At 43.0% G+C, this 20,150-nt stretch overlaps 1 protein-coding gene across 8 annotated transcripts in view; it reads left to right on the top strand.

Moving 5' to 3' along the window:
* The window catches only part of mphosph9 (M-phase phosphoprotein 9), a 143,927-nt gene that overhangs the window by 105,408 nt on the left and 18,369 nt on the right, over window positions 1-20,150 (top strand). For all 8 annotated transcript variants that reach the window (XM_080207941.1, XM_080207945.1, XM_080207947.1 and 5 more), the window contains 2 exons: window positions 4,358-4,536; window positions 16,480-16,653. In XM_080207941.1, the coding sequence (XP_080064067.1) occupies window positions 4,358-4,536; window positions 16,480-16,653 (353 nt within the window). The remainder of the gene's footprint in view (window positions 1-4,357; window positions 4,537-16,479; window positions 16,654-20,150) is intronic.

Genomic DNA, 20,150 nt, shown 5'->3' on the forward strand with positions numbered 1-20,150 from the left:
TTAGCTTCTTCATTTTTTAATATATTCTTTCTCCCTTTTTTGTTATTGCTAGCTTCTAAAATCTTCCCAATCTTGGATGCTTTTCAATTTGATATCATTCTTAACTTCTCTGGTTATCCACAAGTGGTTCATCCTTCTTGTAGCATCTTTCTTTTCAATGGAATTTATCTTTATCGAGAGGTATGAAATATCTCCTTAAATCTATGTCCTTCCTTCTCTACTTTTTAATCTATTCTCCCGGTTCACTGCAGCTGATTTTGACGACATATCCTTGTAATTCCCTTCATTTAAGACACTTGTTTCTGAACCAAGTTTCCCATTGTCAAATTGAATATGCTATTCTATCATGCTATAACCGCTCTTGGCCTGCATATCAGTGGCATCCAACATTCAGTACTGACTTTCTAATGAAGATTGTGACATGTAGCATCTGGCACAGCCTAAACATAATATTTGGACATTTCCCTGTGCCTCATATAACTAGATGACCCTTCATGGTCTTGTCAAACCTCTGGCAGAAAGTGTATCAAATCTCCCTGTTCCTTTTCTTCTTCCCAATATGTAGCAGTTTACATTTCTCTACGATTTTTTTGCCTATTTCACCAATTTATGTCTTCCTAACGTATGTCATCATCTTCCTGAACTGCAAACTTTGAAACTGTGCTTTCTATTTCCAAGTCTAGTTCATTATATCAAAAATGCTTTAAAAAGTATCAAGTGATTGGAAATGTCCTCAAGTCATGAAAACTGCTGTGTAAATGTCAGTTCTGTGTATATTCTTTGAAACCTCAAAGTAAAATAGATTGTTCTGTAATTGAAAATGAATTACTAATTGACTACCAAATATATTACATTTTGTTATTTTATGCCTATGCTTAGGCTCACAAAAAATTACTGTATCTTCTGATTGTTGGCTCTGTTCCCATGGAAGAAGTGTTTGTTGGCAATATGTGAAACTGAGCTCTGGATCTGATTAAGCATTTGTTGTTTGGAAATGGTGGATTGTTACCCACCAGATCTGGGTGGTTGTACTGTAGGCTTGCGGCAGACTGAAAAGATTGAGTATGTGGACATTAAGAAAGAGGATGTGCTGGAACTTTTGAATAGTGTCAAGATAGATAAGTCACCGGGACCGGATGGGATATACCCCAGGTTACTGTGGGAGGCGAGGGAAGAGATTGCAGAGCCTCTGGCGATGATCGTTGTGTCGTCGATGGAGACGGGAGAGGTTCCAGAGGATTGGAGGATTGCGGATGTGGTCCCTATATTCAAGAAAGGGAATAGGGATAGCCCAGGAAATTACCGACTGGTGAGTCTAACCTCATTGGTTGGTAAGTTGATGGAGAAGATCCTGAGGGACAGGATTTATGCACATTTAGAAAAGTATAGTATGCTCAAAAGTAGTCAGCACGGCTTTGTCAAAGGCAGATCATGCCTTACGAGCCTGGTTGAGTTCTTTGAAAATGTGACTAAACACATTGATGAGGGAAGAGCAGTAGCTGTGGTATATATGGACTTAAGCATGGCGTTCGATAAGGTCCCCCATGCAAGACTTCTTGAGAAAGTGATCCATGGGGCTGTTGCCTTGTGGATCCAGAACTGGCCTGCCTGCAAAAGGCAGAGAGTGATTGTGGATGGATCTTTTTCTGCAAGGAGGTCGGTCACCAGTGGAGTGCCCCAAGGATCTGTTCTAGGACCCTTGCTGTTTGTCATTTTCATAAATGACCTGGATGAGGAAGTGGAGGGATGGGTTGGTAAGTTTGCTAACGACACGAAGGTTGGTGGTGTTGTGGATAGTCTGGAGGGATGTCAGAAGTTGCAGCATGACATAGATAGGATGCAAGACTGGGTGGAGAAGTGGCAGATGGACTTCAACCCAGATAAATGTGTAGTGATCCATTTTGGCAGGTCAAATGGGATGAAGGAGTATAATATCAAGGGTAAGACTCTTAGCAGTGTAGAGGATCAGAAGGACTTGGGGTCCGGGTCCACAGGACTCTTAAATTGGCCTCACAGGTAGAGGATGTGATTAAAAAGGCGTATGGCATACTGGCCTTCTTCAATAGAGGGATGCACAGTAGCACAGTGGTTAGCACTGCTGCTTCACAGCTCCAGGGTCCTGGGTTTGATTCCCGGCTCGGGCCACTGTATGGAGTTTGCACATTCTCCTCGTGTCTGTGTGGGTTTCCTCCGGGTACTCCGGTTTCCTCCCACAGACCAAAGATGTGCAGGTTATTTTGATTGGCCATGCCAAGAAATTGCCCCTTAGTGTCTAGGGATGCGTAGGTTAGAGGGATTAGTGGGTGTAATATGTAGGGATATGGGGGTAGGGCCTGGGTGGGATTGTGTTCGGTGCAGACTCGATGGGTCGAAGGGCCACTTTCTGCACTGTAGGGTTCTATGATTCGATGATTCTATGGATTGAGTTTAGGAGTCGGGAGATAATGCTGCAGCTTTATAAGACCCTAGTCAGACCCCACTTGGAGTACTGTGCTCAGTTCTGGTCGCTTTATTACAGGAGGGATGTGGAAGCTATTGAAAGAGTGCAGAGGAGATTTACAAGGATGTTGCCTGGACTGGGTGGCATGCCATATGAGGATAGGTTGAGGGAGCTTGGTCTTTTCTGCTTGGAGAGACGAAGGATGAGAAGTGACCTGATAGAGGTACATAGGATGCTGAGAGGTATAGATCGTGTGGATTCTCAGAGGCTTTTTCCCAGGGCTGAAATGGTTGCTATGAGAGGACACAGGCTTAAGGTCCTGGGGAGTAGGTACAGAGGAGATGTTAGGGGTAAGTTTTTCAGTCAGAGGGCAGTGGGTGAGTAGAATTGGCTGCCTTCGGTGGTGGGGTAGGCAAATTCGATAGGGTCTTAACAGACTTCTGGATGAGTACATGGGACTTAATAGGATTGAGTGTTATAGGTAAGTTTAGTAGGTAGCGATGTGATTGGTGCAACTTGTGGGCCGAAGGGCCGGTTTGTGCTGTAGTTTTTCTATGTTCTACGCTCTTTGTTATGGTCAGCTTTAGTCAAGATTGGGACCCACTAATTTGGGATTTTACGGCTATCCCTACAGTGTAAATTCAAGGTCTAACTTGGTTGGGTAAGCAGTGATGTTCAGCCCAATCCTCCAAAGTTTCTCAGCATTGAAGCATTGATCTGTCAACATTTTGAACTAATTTTTAGTTCATCTGTTTTATTATCTCTGTTGTCCTGGGTCACTGCTTTGAAGAAAACTGATTAATGAAGGTAGAACTTATAGCAACACCAACAACTGTTCAGGATATCTTGTGAGCTGATATACATTAGCTCATGTTTTAAATATGTTAAACCAACTTTATGTATAAATGTATTGAATCATCTTTCTTTTTGCCTACTAGCAGCGTTTTAAAGTTTCGTTTGTTAAAAATTGAACAACTTGCACCAGGGTTTTGGTTTAGCATTGAAGTTTGCAGAACTAGATATTGCAGTGGAACAAGATTTAAAGGTTTGTAAAGCACAATGTGACTTGGCACAAAGAGGACACTCATTGTTTACCCGGCATAAACTAGAGAAACCAACTAATCATAATGGGTTATTCGTTGCAAAAAATGGCTCCTTGTGTTGCATCAAATATATATTGGAGCCATTGGACATGATTTCTGTAATTTTACACTTACTAATACAAAAGTGAATTGCAATTCGTGCTATGAATGGAAACAAATTATATCATGAAAGATCATTGAAAAGCTGCAAGTTGGATGTAATATTTTGTTCTAAACTAGTTGATTGCATATGGGAAGTCCAGATCCATCATAGCTTTCAGATGAGAGGTGGCTGGAGAATTGGTTATAGTTTAGGCTCATTTTACAGTGATATATTTTATGTTTCCATCATTAATTCTTGTATTGAGAATTATAATAAACATATGAAAACTTGTCTTGCTGTAGTTGTGATCTCCTATTCATGGCAGCACCATTAGTCTCTGCAAACAGTCCCTGCCACCACAGGTGAGAGAGTGTCATTACAAGCTGACAAATTTACATCTGAAATTTCTGTTATAAATGTGGACATAGGAATTTATAATGGCAAAAAAATCAGCAAACTGCACATAGACTTCAGTTTTAACATATGTACAATGGGAACTAAGTTGTTTGGCTGCAGTCAGTTAAACTTTTTCTTTGCCCTTTGTTCTCAATTATTTCACGAACTCCAGAAGCTTTCCAGAAACTTTGACTTGTGATATAAATATTATTTTGTTAATTTAAAATAAAGGGTAATGGTTTTGTGTTAGTTTTAACTTCTAGATGTGGCAGAAGGCTTGCAGTGCCACAGATGGTTCTTAGAAATGAACCCTTTTTTTCTTGCTAATTTGTTTAGGTTCCATTCACCTCCAGAGAAGGATCGCCCCTGCACTCAGCAAGATCCTTCAGATGATTTAGAGGAACCAATTCCTCCTATTCTGAAAGCATTACAAAAGCTTGATGCCAGAAATGTGTCTGAAAGCTGGGGAGCACAAATACCAACACATGATGCCTCCGAAACTGGTGATGGTACAAGTAAGGCTCATCTTGCTACACTTTGCTGTTCAGTCAACTATGTTGGAATTGAAATCAAATCCATTAAGCTTCAGTTCTTCTGTTAATGTATAGATTTATTGGGATATCATTATATAATTGCTGAGTATCACAATCAGTGGATTTCTGTTCTTCAGACTGCAGTGTGAATTCTCTCTCTGATTGATGCATGTCAATAAACCCTATTCTCATTGCAAGTAAAGATGCTCTTTTGAACACCCCTACTGAAATAATGTAAATATTAGATGCAGGTTAAATTGCCTGTCAGTGTATTACACAAGTTAGGAGAGAGGGCTAAGCGGCAGAAATGTCAGTAAGTGTAAGATGTATTATTTTAAAAACACAACAATAATTACACACTTGAGTTGAAGGAGGCTCTGTGTTGTGGACGAACATTATTATTTGGGCACAGATCCAGGTTCGTGGGACATGAAATGCAACGCCTTGGGTTAATAAAGCTGTAGAAAAGTTGGATTTTGTCTCGATATATAGAATGGAAAAGGCAAAAGGGAATGATGAGAATATATAGAACTGTAATGAGATCTCCAAGCATTGTGTGTAGTATTGGACACCACATGAGGAAGAGTTTTGAGGCTTTGACCAGTTACAATGCAGGTTCACTGGAATTTTCCCTGGGAGCACTGCAGAGAGTCCCCTGTGCCATCCTTGCATTTTTGGCACAATGAGAATATAGCAGTATCAAACTTGTGTCTTAAGCTTGGAGTAATATGCAGATGGTACAGTATCTTAAGCTGAGTCTCCTTTGGTATAGACTCAGAAACGTTTACAGCATAGAGGAAACAGGCACTTCAGCCTAACTTGTCCATCCTGCCCAGTTTTTAACCACTAACCTAATTTCAATGTTCTGACCAATGAAACTAAGCATGTCGAATACCAACTTCACCACCCTATCCACCTGTGACTCTACTTTCAAGGATCTATGAATCTGTACCTTAGATCACTTTGTTCTGTAACTCTCGCTAATGTGCTATCATTAAGAACATAAGAACATAAGAAATAGGAGCAGGAGTAGGCCATCTAGCCCTTCGAGCCTGCCCCGCCATTCAATAAGATCATGGCTGATCTGTCGCTGCTCAGTTCCACTTTCCCGCTTTCTCCGCATAACCCTTAATCCCCTCTCTTATCAAAAACCCATCAACCCGCGTCTTAAAAATATTTAGTGAGGCAGCCTCCACCACTTCAACGGGCAGAGAATTCCAGAGATTCACCACCCTTTGAGTGAAGAAGTTCCTCCTCAACTCCGTTCTAAACCGCCTCCCCTTTTATCTTGAGGCTGTGCCCCCTAGTCCTACTGTCTTTTTTGAGCGGGAAGAGTCTCTCCACCTCTATCCTATCCATCCCATTCATCATCTTATACGTCTCAATGAGATCTCCCCTCATTCTTCTAAACTCTAACGAGTACAAGCCTAGTTTATTCAGCCTCTCCTCATAGCTCAACCCCCTCAACTCTGGTATCAGCCTAGTAAACCTCCTCTGCACTCCATCCAAGGCCAAAATATCTTTGCGCAGGTGCGGCGCCCAAAACTGCACACAGTACTCCAGCTGCGGCCTCACCAATGCCCTATACAGCCGCAGCAAGACCTCCCTACTTTTATATTCAATCCCCCTCGCTATGAAGGCCAGCGTCCCATTAGCCTTCCTGACCACCTGCTGCACCTGCAAGCTGGGTTTTTGCGACTCATGCACAAGGACCCCGAGGTCCCTCTGCACCGTCGCCTGCTGCAGTTTTTCGCCCCATAAGTAATAGTCCTTCCTACCATTCTTCCTACCAAAGTGGACCACCTCACACTTGCCAACATTAAATTCCATTTGCCATTTCCTGGCCCATGCGCCCAGCCTATCTAGATCCTTCTGCAGACTCTCCACACCCTCCGCACAATTTGCCGTTCCCTCAATCTTGGTGTCAAGAGCAAATTTTGACACCCTACACTCGGTTCCCTCCTCCAGATCATCTATATAAATGGTAAAAAGCTGAGGCCCCAGCACCGACCCCTGGGGCACTCCACTAGTCACCATAATTGAGTAATTGAATAATTGAGTCACCATTAATTGAGTAATCCTGCCCTGGTTCGATCTACCAAAATGCATCATCTTGTATTTATCTAAATTAAACTCCATCTGCCATTTATCAGCCTACTGGCCCAATTGATCAAGATCCCTAGATAACATTCTTCACTGTCTGCTATGCCACCAATCTTGGTGTCATTAGCAAACGTACTTCTCATTCAAATCATTAATATAAATGAAAAATAACAGTGGACCCAGCACCAATCCCTGAGGCACATGCTAGTCACAGACCTCTAGTTTGGAAAACAACCTTCTACAACCACCCTCTGTCTTCTGTCATCAAGTCAATTTTGTGTTCAGTTGTCTATCTCACCTTGGATCCCATGAGATTTAACCTTATGCAATAACCTAACATGCGGTACCTTGTCAAAGGCCTTGCTAAAGTCTACGTGGACAACATTGACAGCTGTGCCCTCATCTGCCTTCTTAATTACCCCTTCAAAAAACTCAAATCAAATTCACGAGACATGATTTTCCATACAAAGTCATTGCATGATCAGTGCAGACTTGGAGGGCCGATGGGCCTGTTCCTGTGCTGTAATTTTCTTTGTTTTTTGACTGTCCCTAATCAGTCCTTGCCTCTCTAAATGCCTGTAGATCCTGTCTCTCAGGATACCTTCTAACAACTTACCCACTACAGATGTTAGGCTCACCAGCCAGTAGTTCCCAGGCTTTTCCCTGCAGCTTTCCTTAAACAAGGGCACGGTATTTGCCACCCTCTAATATTCAGGCACATCATCTGTGGCAATTTCCTCCCTAGCATCCCACAACATCTTGGGATACACTTCATCAGGTCCTGGGGATTTATCTACTTTGATGCACTTTAAGACTTCTAACGCTGCCTCCTCTGTTATATGTACACTACTCAAGACATCACTGTTTATTTTCCCAAGTTCCCTAACGTTTATGCCTTTCTCAACAGTAAATACTGATGAGAAATATTCATTTAAAATGTTACCCTTCGCTTGTGGATCTGCACATGGATGACTTTGTTGATCCTCAAGAGGCCCTATTCTCTCCACAGTTACACTTTTGCCCTTTATTCCTGTAAATTGAGATTTTATTGACACATTCTCAAACATCGCCCCATTTACTGCAAGCTCTTTTCTCAAGATCATGATAGTGCATAAGAATTCATTGGACAATCAGATAGTGTACAACACACTTTCATAATATTTGCTGATCAATTGCGAAGGCTCTGCAGATAACAGGATTTTTTTCCACCGGAGAATCGTAACTTATAAGAGTTATCTTACTGAGGATGAAGTCCCTGTGAATCTAAAAAAGGAATATTTCAGAACAGCTGCTCAAGAGACAATAGGGAGCCACCATCAAACACATCACCGAGCTTATAGAGCCCTCTATCTCTCGAGATATCAAAACTGTGGACCTTGAGACCTGCAGGGATACCTGGATTACCCTATATGGGAAAAAGTGTGAAGTTAAGCTCGATCGTCATTCCAACTCGCAGACCATTCTCCATGCTTTCATAGTAATAATAGTGTCACATTTGTCCAAAACATTCTTAAAATCTCTAAGAAACAAGAGTGACTGTAAGGAGTGTAACAACTGGCCAGCTTCAATATCAAGTCATATGAAGGAGCAGTCCTTCTAATCCATTCTCATATGAATTTGAGGTGGGAGACTAACTGATAATATTTGGCATCCCGAACCATCCCTTAGAAGTGGGAGGCTGCAGCTTAGCCAGCTTTAAGCAAGGTATTATAAGCGAGGTGGATAGGGGTAAGGCAGTAGATGTGGTATATGTGGATTTTAGTAAGGCGTTTGATAAGGTTCACCATGGTATGCTTCTGCAGAAAATGCAGATGTATGGGATTGGTGGTAATTTAGGTACTTGGATCAGGAATTGGTTAGCAGATAGGAGACAGAGGGTGGTGGTTGATGGTAATTATTCATCATGGAGTGCGGTTACGAGTGGTGTGCCTCAGGGATCTGTTTTGGGGCCACTGCTGTTTGTAATCTTTATTAATGATCTGGATGAGGGTATAGTTGGGTGGATTAGTAAGTTTGCTGATGACACCAAAGTCGGAGGTGTGGTAGATTGTGAGGAAGGGTGTCGAAGTTTGCAGGGTGACTTGGACAGGTTGCAGAGCTGGGCCGCGAGGTGGCGGATGGAGTTTAATGCGGAGAAGTGTGAGGTAATCCATTTCGGTAGGAATAACAGATGTGTTGAGTATAGGGCTAACGGGAGGACTTTGAATAGAGTGGAGGAGCAGAGGGATCTTGGTGTATGTGTACATAGATCCCTGAAAGTTGGGAATCAAGTAGATAAGGTTGTTAAGAAGGCGTACGGTGTCTTGGCGTTTATTGGTAGGGGGATTGAATTTAGGAGTCGCAGCGTCATGTTGCAACTGTACACAACTCTGGTGCGGCCGCACTTGGAGTACTGTGTGCAGTTCTGGTCCCCACATTACAGGAAGGATGTGGAGGCTTTGGAGAGGGTGCAGAGGAGGTTTACCAGGATGTTGCCTGGTATGCAGGGGAGGTCCTATGAGGAGAGACTGAGGGATTTGGGGTTGTTTTCACAGGAAAGAAGGCGGCTAAGAGGGGATCTTATAGAAACATATAAGATGATTAGAGGTTTAGATAGGGTGGATGGTGATAGCCTGTTTCCTCGGATGGAGAAATCTAGCACGAGGGGGCATGGCTTTAAATTAAGGGGGGGTAGTTATAGGACGGATGTCAGGGGCAGGTTCTTTACCCAGAGGGTGGTGAGGGACTGGAATGCCCTGCCTGCTGCAGTTGTAAATGCGCCTAGTTTGGGGGCGTTTAAGAGATTGGTGGATAGGTTTATGGACGAAAAGGGATTGGTTTAGATTAGTGGGTCAATGTTTTTTTTTAAAAATAAGACTGGTCGGCGCAACATTGTGGGCCGAAGGGCCTGTTCTGCGCTGTAATGTTCTATGTTCTATGTTCTATTTTTTTCATGTTTCGTATAAAAGAGCCAAGTACTCAATTAATTTCCTTTAGGATCTTTGCAGACAGCAGAATAAATAGTATCAGCCTAGGCAACACATTAATCTTAATCAATGCTATCCTACCTAGCTAAGATATCGGCAAGGAGGACAAACAATGTATGCCCTACTTAATAGAAGCCAACAATGAGGGGATGTTTGCCTTATATAAGTGCCTATAAGAGGGAGCGATATCGGTATAGGTTCAATAGCAATTGCATCACAAAAAGGAGATATGGACATCTCTGCTTAGCCCCTCTCTGAAGGCTAAAATTATCAGATGTTTTAGGTTTGGACAAGTACGTAGGCAGAAATGGTTCCCACTCATGAAAAATTCAGGAATGAGAGGTGCAAGTTTAAAGCAATAGGCAAAAAGAAGCAAAAGTGAACTGAGAAAGAACTTTTTCGCACATTGGGTGGTTAGCCTCTGGAATGCACACTCTGAGAATGTGGCGAACATGGGTTCAACCAACTAATTAAAAAGAGCATTAGGCTGCAATTTGTAAAGGATGTGCAGGGTTACAGAGAAAAGGAAGGAGAATGGCACTAGGTGAATTACTCAATTGGACAGTAGGTGCCGACATGTTGGGCCAATTGGCCTATTTCTACATTCTAATAATTCTGATTCTGTGATGTAAATAGTAAGCAGGCAGTAGGAGGTGGAGTGGGTTCTAACAGAGCTAGAGAAGGTGACCTACCTGCTTAGAGGTACAGAGCATGGCTACAACACCAAATTATTATTTTTGTATCAGTATTTACTAAGGAAGAGGAATCTAACAGTATTGTTAACAATATTGCCTTAATTTTGAAGCACTTGGAGACATTTGAGTTAATTCAGAAATTCAGGACAAGGCAGTTCATGTTTGATCAATTTAATAGAATTTTTTGAAAAAGAGAATGAGATAAAAGAGTACGTTTTCTATCTGGGTTTTAAGAAAGTATTTTGAGAAGACTTGGAGAATTGGCGAAGAGTGTGGTTGATATGAGTTGCCTACAATAGGATATAGGTCAGCAAATTGGGCAGACAAGTCATAAATTCATAGAGGTTTATAGCATGGAAACAGGCCCTTCAGCCCAACTTGTCCATGCTGTTCTTTTTTTCAAACCTCTGAACTAATCCCAATTGCCTGCATTTGGCTCATATCCCTCTATACCCATCTTACCCATGTAACTGTCTAAATGCTTTTTAAAAAACAAAATTGTACCTGCCCCTACTACTACCTTTAGCAGCTTGTTCCAGACACTCACCACCCTCTGTGTGAAAAAATTGCCCCTCTGGACACTCTTGTATCTCTGCCCTCTTACTTTAAACCTATGCCCTCTAGTTTTAGACTCCCCCACCTTTGGGAAAAGATATTGACTATCAAGCTGATTTGTGCCCCTCATTATTTTATAGACTTCTATATGATCACCCCTCAGCCTCCTTCACTCTAGAGAAACAAGTCCCAGTCTATTCAGCCTCTCATTATAACTCAAACCGTCAAGTCCGGGCAGCATCCTAGTAAATATTTTCTGCATTCTTTCTTGTTTAAAAATATCCTTCCTATAATAGGGTGACGAGAACTGTACACAGTATTCTAAGTGTGGCCTTATCAATGTCTTGTACAACTTCAATAAGACGTCCCAACTCCTGTATTCAACGTTCTGACCAATGAAACCAAACATGCTGAATGCCTTCTTCACCACTCTGTCCACCTGCGACTCCACTTTAAAGGAGCTATGAACATGTACCCCTAGATCCCTTTGTTCTGTAACTCTCCCCAACGCCCTACCATTAACTAAGTCCTGCCCTAATTCAGTCTACCAAAATGCATCACCTCGCAACCTCGCATTTATCTAAATTAAACTCCATCTGCCATTCGTCAGCCCACTGACCCAATTGATCAAGATCCTGTTGCCATTGGAGATAACTTTCTTTACTGTCCACTATGCTACCAATCTGCTAACTTATTAACCATGCCTTCTAGATTCTCATCCAAATGTAAATAAATTAACATAAATGACAAATAACATTGGGCCCAGCACTGATCCCTGAGTTGCAGTAAGTGACAGATCGAATTTAATACAGTGAAATGAGGGTGATACCTTTTGGCAGAAGGGATGGGAAAACTTTATGGCATAATCTGAATAAGTGTGCAGGAACAGAACATCCTGGGGGTGCATGTACATTGATCTTTGAAGGTGGCAGGACGTATTGTGGTTAGCAAAATACATGGGAGTTTAATGTTGATCAGAAGGGGCATTGAGAACAAAAACAGCTAAGTTATGCTGATCACAAGAGGTTATTGCAGAAGGTCAGGGGACATGGAGTTGGGGGTAGGGTGTTAGCGTGGATAGAGGACTGGTTGTCAAATAGGAGGCAGAGAGTGGGGGTCAATGGGTGCTATTCGGATTGGCGGTTGGTGACTAGTGGAGTGCCTCAGGGGTCGGTGCTGGGGCCTCTGCTATTTACCATTTATATAGATGATCTGGAGGAGGGAACCGAGTGTATGGTGTCGAAATTTGCTGATGACACCAAGATTGGTGGAACGGCAAATTGCGCGGAGGGTGTGGAGAGTCTGCAGAAGGATCTAGATAGGCTGGGCGAATGGGTCAGGAACTGGCAAATGGAATTTAATGTTGGCAAGTGTGAGGTGGTCCACTTTGGTAGGAATAATGGTAGGAAGGACTATTACTTACGTGGCGAAAAACTGCAGCAGGCGACGGTGCAGAGGGACCTCTGGGTCCTTGTGCATGAGTCGCAAAAACCCAGCCTGCAGGTGGTCAGGAGGGCGAATGGGATGCTGGCCTTCATAGCGAGGAGGATTGAATATAAAAGTAGGGAGGTCTTGCTGTGGCTGTATAGGGCATTGGTGAGACCGCAGCTGGAGTACTGTGTGCAGTTTTGGGTGCCGTACTTACACAAGGATATTTTGGCCTTGGAGGGAGTGCAGAGGAGGTTTACTAGGCTGATGCCGGAGTTGAGGGGGTTGAGCTATGAGGAGAGGCTGGATAGACTAGGCTTGTACTCGTTAGAGTTTAGAAGAATGAGGGGAGATCTCATTGAGACGTATATGATGATGAATGGGATGGATAGGATAAAGGTGGAGAGGCTCTTCCCACTCAGAAAGGACAGTAGGACTAGGGGGCACAGCCTCAAGATAAAAGGGGGGCGGTTTAGAACAGAGTTGAGGAGGAACTTCTTCACTCAAAGGGTGGTGAATCTCTGGAATTCTCTGCCCGTTGAGGTGGTGGAGGCTGCCTCGCTAAATATTTTTAAGACGCGGGTTGATGGGTTTTTGATAAGAGAGGGGATTAAGGGTTATGGGGAGAGGGCGGGAATGTGGAACTGAGCCACGACAGATCAGCCATGATCTTATTGAATGGCGGGGCAGGCTCGAAGGGCCAGATGGCCTACTCCTGCTCCTATTTCTTATGTTCTTATAAAACTCTTACATGACCCCTACTATTGCATCCAGCTCTGTTCAACCGTCCTTCAGGAAAAACGTGAAGGTCCTTGAGAGGGTACAAGGGACATTTAATAGAATAGTTCCAAAGTTAGGCTGCGTTTGGAATATAGTGTTCAGTTCTGGTTGCCACACACTACCAGAAGGATGTGGAGGCTTTGAAAAGAGTGCAGAAAAGATTTACCAGGATTTTGCCTGGTATGGAGGGCATTAGCTATGAGGAGAGGTTGGAGAAACTTAAGAACATTACAGCGCAGAACAGGCCCTTCGGCCCACGATGTTGCGCCGACCAGCTTTTAAAAAAAAACAACACTAACCCACTAATCTAAACCAATCCCATTTCGTCCATAAACCTATCCACAGATCTCTTAAACGCCCCCAAACTAGGCGCATTTACAACTGCAGCTGGCAGGGCATTCCAGTCCCTCACCACCCTCTGGGTAAAGAACCTACCCCTGACATCAGTCCTATAACTATCCCCCCTTAATTTAAAGCCGTGCCCCCTCGTGCTCGCTTTCTCCATCCTAGGAAAAAGGCTATCACTATCCACCCTGTCTAAACCTCTAATCATCTTATATGTTTCAATAAGGTCCCCTCTTAGCCGCCTTCTTTCCAGCGAAAACAACCCCAAATCTCTCAGTCTCTCCTCATAGGATCTCCCCTCCATACCAGGCAACATCCTGGTAAACCTCCTCTGCACCCTCTCCAAAGCCTCTACATCCTTCCTGTAATGTAGGGACCAGAACTGCACACAATACTCCAAGTGCGGCCGCACCAGAGTTGTGTACAGTTGCATCATGACGCTGCGACTCCTAAATTCAATCCCCCTACCAATAAACGCCAAGACACCGTATGCCTTCTTAACAACCTTATCTACTTGATTCCCAACTTTCAGGGATCTATGTACACATACACCTAGATCCCTCTGCTCCTCCACACTATTCAAAGTCCTCCCGTTAGCCCTATACTCAACACATCTGTTATTCCTACCGAAATGAATTACCTCACACTTCTCCACATTAAACTCCATCCGCCACCTCGCGGCCCAGCTCTGCAACCTTTCTAAGTCACCCTGCAAACTATGACACCCTTCCTCACAATCTACCACACCTCCGACTTTGGTGTCATCAGCAAACTTACTAATCCACCCAACTATACCCTCATCCAGATCATTAATAAAAATTACAAACAGCAGTGGCCCCAAAACAGATCCCTGAGGCACACCACTCATAACCGAACTCCATGACGAATATTTACCATCAACCACCACCCTCTGTCTCCTATCTGCTAGCCAATTCCTGATCCAATTACCTAGATCACCCCCAATCCCATACATCTGCATTTTCTGCAGAAGCCTACCATGGTGAACCTTATCAAACGCCTTACTAAAATCCATATACACCACGTCAACTGCCTTACCCCTATCCACCTCTTTGGTCACTTTCTCAAAGAACTCGATAAGGTTAGTAAGGCACGACCTACCCGCTACAAAACCATGCTGACTGTCTCTAATCAATTCGTTACTCTCCAAATAACTATAAATCCTGTCTCTAATAATCCTTTCCAAAATCTTACCCACCACAGAAGTAAGACTCACCGGTCTATAATTCCCAGGGAAGTCTCTTCTCCCCTTCTTAAACAATGGGACAACATTTGCTGTCCTCCAATCTTCCGGTACTGTACCAGAGACCAACGACGACCTGAAGATCAGAGCCAGAGGCTCCGCAATCACCTCTCTTGCCTCCCAGAGAATCCTAGGGTAAATCCCATCCGGACCAGGGGACTTATCTATTTTCAAACCCTCTAAAATATCCAGCACATCCCCCGTATCAACTGCAATACTATCTATTTTACACCCCTGCACCCCAGTGTCCTCCTCAGCTACATTCATGTCCCCTTGCGTGAACACCGAAGAGAAATATTGGTTCAACGCCTCTCCAATCTCCTCCAGTTCCACACACAACTTCCCTCTACTGTCTGTAACTGGCCCTAATCTTGCCCTAACCAACCTTCTGTTCTTGACATACCTGTAAAACGCCCTAGGTTTCTCCTTAATCCTATCAGCCAAAGTCATCTCATGTCCTCTTTTAGCCCTTCTTAACTCCCTCTTCAACTCCCTCCTAGCCAATCTAAAACTTTCTAATGCACTACCTGAGCCCTTAAGCCTCATCTGAACATAAGCCTCCTTTTTCTTCCTAACCAACGAATCAACTTTTTTAGTGCACCACGGTTCCCTGGACCTACCAAATCCTCCTTGCCTGACAGGGATATACCTATCACAGACCCGCAGTAGCTGCTCCTTGAAAAATCTCCACATCTCGGACGTTCCCAGTCCCTGTAATCTCCTAGTCCAACCAATGCTTCCTAATTCTCTCCTAATAGCCTCATAATTACCCTTCCCCCAGCTGAAACTACTGACCCGAGGTTCAGTTCTCACAAACTTGGTTTGTTCTCACTGGAATGATGGAGGTTGAGGGGTGATCTGATAGAAGGTTACAAGATTATGAGAGGCAAGGACAGAGTGGATAGTCAGAAGCTTTTTCCCAGGGTGGAAGAGTCAATTATTAGGGGGCATAAGTTTAAGGTGTGAGTGGCAAGGTTTAAAGGAGATGTACGAGTTAAGTTTTTTACATAGAGGGTGGTGGGTGCCTGGAACTTGCTGCTGCGGGAGGTAGTGGAAGCAGATATGATAGTGACTTTTAAGGGGCGTCTCGACAAATACATGAATAGGATGGGAATATAGGGATACGGTTCCCAGAAGGGTAGGGGTTTTAGTTAAGTCAGGCAGCATAGTTGGTGCAGGCTTGGAGGGTCGAAGGGCCTGTTCCTGTGCTGTAATTTTCTTTGTTCTTTATTTGGGATGGGTGAGGGTGTTTAGGTTTAGTTGTAAGATTAGGTAGAAATAGCGATTAAGGAAAGGTTTAAAAAAGATGCACAAGGAAATGTTCTTCCCATTAGCTGATTGTACAAGGACTCAGGGACACAGATTTAAGATTGTGCAAAGGTAGAGAACTGAGAGGAAGAACTCGTTAGTCATGAGAGTGGTGAAAGCTGAAGTAATTAATGATTCCAAAAGAAAATTGGATGGATGCATGCAGGAATTAAACTTTCAAGACTGAGTGGGGGAATGAAACTGACTGGATTGCTCTCGGTAGCTGTCATGGACTTGATGGACCAAATGGTCTTCTCCTGTGCTGTATATATCTCTTGTCTCTGGTGTTCACTTACACATACTTTCCAATAAGGGTTACCAAGTAGTAGGCAGGAGCAATATTAATCCAGGACCAGAGATACAGTTGTTGTAATCTGACCAAGATAACTGAAACAGAAACAAACCGTACAACCTTCCCCATATGTGTGGCTCAGAACTCCTTCTGATAAGCTAGCTGTGTCATTTATTCATTTCTTTTAAACAGAATTCTTGAATCGCAGACAGACTGTAGGATTTGCAGACTCCACCTACAATAGAGGCAAGTCTATGGACTCCTGTAAGGATCGAAACAGGTCAAAAGGCAGTAGTTCCCCCTCAGGCCAAAGATCGTCTTCTGTACCCCCTTCAAATCGGAGGTCGACACCCACTTCTACACCAAGTAAGAAAATTTCGGCGAATTCTACAAGCTCGATTATTGACAATTTCCTTCATTTTTTTTGTTAACTTGTCTAGCAACTTTTACCTATATAGGAGGCACTGGCTTCTGTCAGTCATACCTAAAATACAGTGGCAAAAATCAAGATTTTTTAAAATAAAATTTTACTTTTGGTTTATGTATGAAGTATTTTCACAATAATAAACCTCAATAGAATAGAATCCATACCTTCATGTCTCACCAATATTGTTTATTGTACATTAACTTCAGCATGTTTGGAATGACTGCCTAGTTGGTAGAAGATGAACCTTGTGGTGACCTTGGTATTTCTTATGTTCAAATTTTCCAACACTGAGTGTATGTTGCATGGGCCTCACTATGATGAATTACACTGAAATTATTATTTTATACCTTGCATTTAAATGGTGCCTTTCATAACTGCATGATGTCCCAAAGTGCTTCCAGCCAATTAGTTACTTTTGAAGTATAATTCCTGTTGCTGTGTAAGTAAACATAGAACCAATTAATGCATCATACGATGCCACGACAAGCAATAAGGTAATATGACTGAAACACACAATGATCTGCCTCAGATGAGAGTGCTATCACTGAGCCAAATAGTAAAGAGATTTAGAATACCAATTTTAAAAAGAACTGTGGCGAGTAAGCATGTGTTGGTCAGCAGAGACCAGGATGATGGGTATGTGAACAGGATCTGTGCAGAACAGATTTGAAATCTGATGCATTAAAGGGTAGCAACTGAGTAGAGCTAGTAAAGTGAAGTCTCAAAGCCATTAATAGGGTTTCGGTGCCAGAGGGATGAAAGTAGGCAGTGTTGAGGAGGTAAATAGTCAAACATAGAAACTAGGAGCAGGAGTGGACCATTTGGCCCTTCGAGCATGCTCTGGTATTCATTATGATCATCCTCTATCTCGATGCCATATTCCTGCTTTTTCCCTATGCCTCTTGATGCCATTACAATCAAAAAAGTATCTATCTCTTTCTTGAATACATTCGGTGACTTTGCCTCCACAGCTTCTGTGGTAGAGAATTCTATCAGTTCATTCCCCTTTGAGTAAAGATTGTTTTCTACATCTCAGTCCTAAATGATCTACCTCATATCCTGAGATTGTGTCCCTGGTTCGAGATTCCCCAACGAGGGAAAGTATCCTCCCTGCATCCAATCTATTGAGCCCTGTCGAATTTACACATTTCAATCAGATCTCCTCTCATCCTTCTAAACACCAGCGAATACAGGTCCATTCGAAACAATCTCGACTCGTAGGACATCCTTGTCAACCCCAGTATCAGCCTAGTGACTCTCTGCTGCATTCCCTTTATGGCAAGTATATCCTTGGGTAGGGGGACCAAAACTGCACACACTACTCCTGGTATCATCTCACCAAGGCCCTGTATAATTGCAGTAGGACATCCCTACTTCTGAAATCAAATCATCTTGCAACGAAGGCCAACGTATTTGCCTTCCTAATTGTTTGCTGCACCTGCCTCTCCACTTTTATTGACTGGCGTACAAGGACACCTAGATCCCTTTGTACATCCACACATTCCAATATATCACCATTTAAATAATACTCTTCCTTTCTGCTTTTTACATCAGTGGATAGCTTCACATTTAGCCATGCTGTGCTGCATCTGCCATGTGTATGCCCATTTACTCAATTTGTTTAAATCATCTTGAAGTCGCTGTGGCATCCTCCTTACAGCTCACAATTCCATCCAGTTTTGTGTCATCAGCAACTTGGAAATGTTATGTTTGGTTCTCTCATCCAGGTCATTTATGTATATTATGAGCAATATACGTAACCTGTGGCCCAAGCACTGATTTCCTCACTAATCACTGCCTGCCACTTGGAAAAAGACCCATTTATTCCCATTCTGTTTTCTGCCTGCTAACCAATTCTTGGTCTGTGCCAATACACTACCCCCTATCCCATGTGCCTTAACCTCTTCTGAAAGTCCAAATGCACCACATCCACTGGTTTCCCCTTTTCTATTCCACTAGTTACATCCTCAAAAAAAATTCCAGTAGATTTGTTAAGCATGATTTGTCTTTCAGAAATGCATGTTAGCTTTGCCTAATCCCATTAATGCTTTCCAAATGTTCTGTTTAGCATCTTCTCCACTACGTCATGTCAGGCTAGCTGTTCCAGAAATCTCCCATTTTTCTCTCCCTCCCTTTTAAACAATGGGGTTACATTTGCCACCCTCCAAACTGTAGGAACTGCTCCAGAGTCTTTTGAATTTTGGAAGATGACCATCAATGCATCTAATATTTCCAAGGCCACGTACTCTGGGATATAGATTATCCCAGTGGTTCTGGTGATTTGTCAGCCTTGAAATTCATAGAGTCCCTACAGTGCAGAGGTAGGCCACTCGGCCCATCAAACCTACGGTGACAACAGTCCCACCCAGACCCTATCCCCACAATTCTACGCTTTTACTGTGCTAGTCCCTCTGACACTGAGGGGCAATTTAGCATGGCCAATCAACCTAATCTTCACATCTTTGGACACAAATTAAAAGCTTTGTGGGTTGTATTTAAAGCTCTGCTCAGATTTGAACAGGCTGTCAAACTTGTCAACAAAGAGGGAAATGGAGTTAATGGAAAGAGGGTGGAGTTTGTGGTGTTGAGTTAAAGGCAGTGTGACTCACCCAAGATTTTGTGCTGGGCAAACAATTTGATAGCACAGGTTGGAGTAGACGTGGGTTTGTCACTGTGAAAGAGGAATGAAGAGGAGGGGACCTCCTGAGATAACGGTGCAGGACTTGGAAGAGAAGACTGGAAATGTGCTCTTGTATTACAAGGCAAGTCAGATGGAATAGAACCATTGGAGGAAGATAATATGGTTCACTTAAACATTGTGCAAGAGTGAAAGAGAGAGTTTGCCACAGTGTAGTCACAAAAGGATTCCATTTGTTACATTTGTGGTGGTGTTTCAGTTGAAGCTGGTTGGAATGTATTTCAGTAGAGATGAGCACAGTGTTGGAACGTGCAAAAGATCTTGGGGGAGGGGGTAGATGGGGCTATAATTGATGAGGATAGATGATTTGAATGTAAGTTTTTAAGGTGATGGAAGTTTGGGGAGAGGGATAGTCAGAAAAAAAAATCATTGTTTTCAGCTAGCACCCGGAAAAGGTGTCAATGGCCAGGAATTGGAGGGGAAGGAAGTAATAATTCCCATTGACAATTTCCGACAGGAGAAATGGCTGAGAAACTGCAATAGAAGTGTTTGTGAATGGGAGACTTAGAAATGTTAGGGGACTGTGGCTAGAAGAAAGAAGAGAATTGGAGGTAGTAGTTGTTGGAAATGATGAGTCCTTGTGAGCTTTCCACCATGTGCGAAAACCAAGCTAGCTTTATAAGTGGAGGAAGTGAGTGAAACTCAAATGAGTAGGAGGCTGCTGTAGATAGATGAAGTGAATTTGATAGTTAAAGAATGAGCACCACGTCACCTTTTATTTTGCTTCCCTATGAGCAG

The sequence above is a fragment of the Carcharhinus amblyrhynchos genome, chromosome 20 (assembly GCF_965287045.1).
Source record: "Carcharhinus amblyrhynchos chromosome 20, sCarAmb.v2.hapA, whole genome shotgun sequence".
Lineage (NCBI taxonomy): Eukaryota > Metazoa > Chordata > Chondrichthyes > Carcharhiniformes > Carcharhinidae > Carcharhinus > Carcharhinus amblyrhynchos.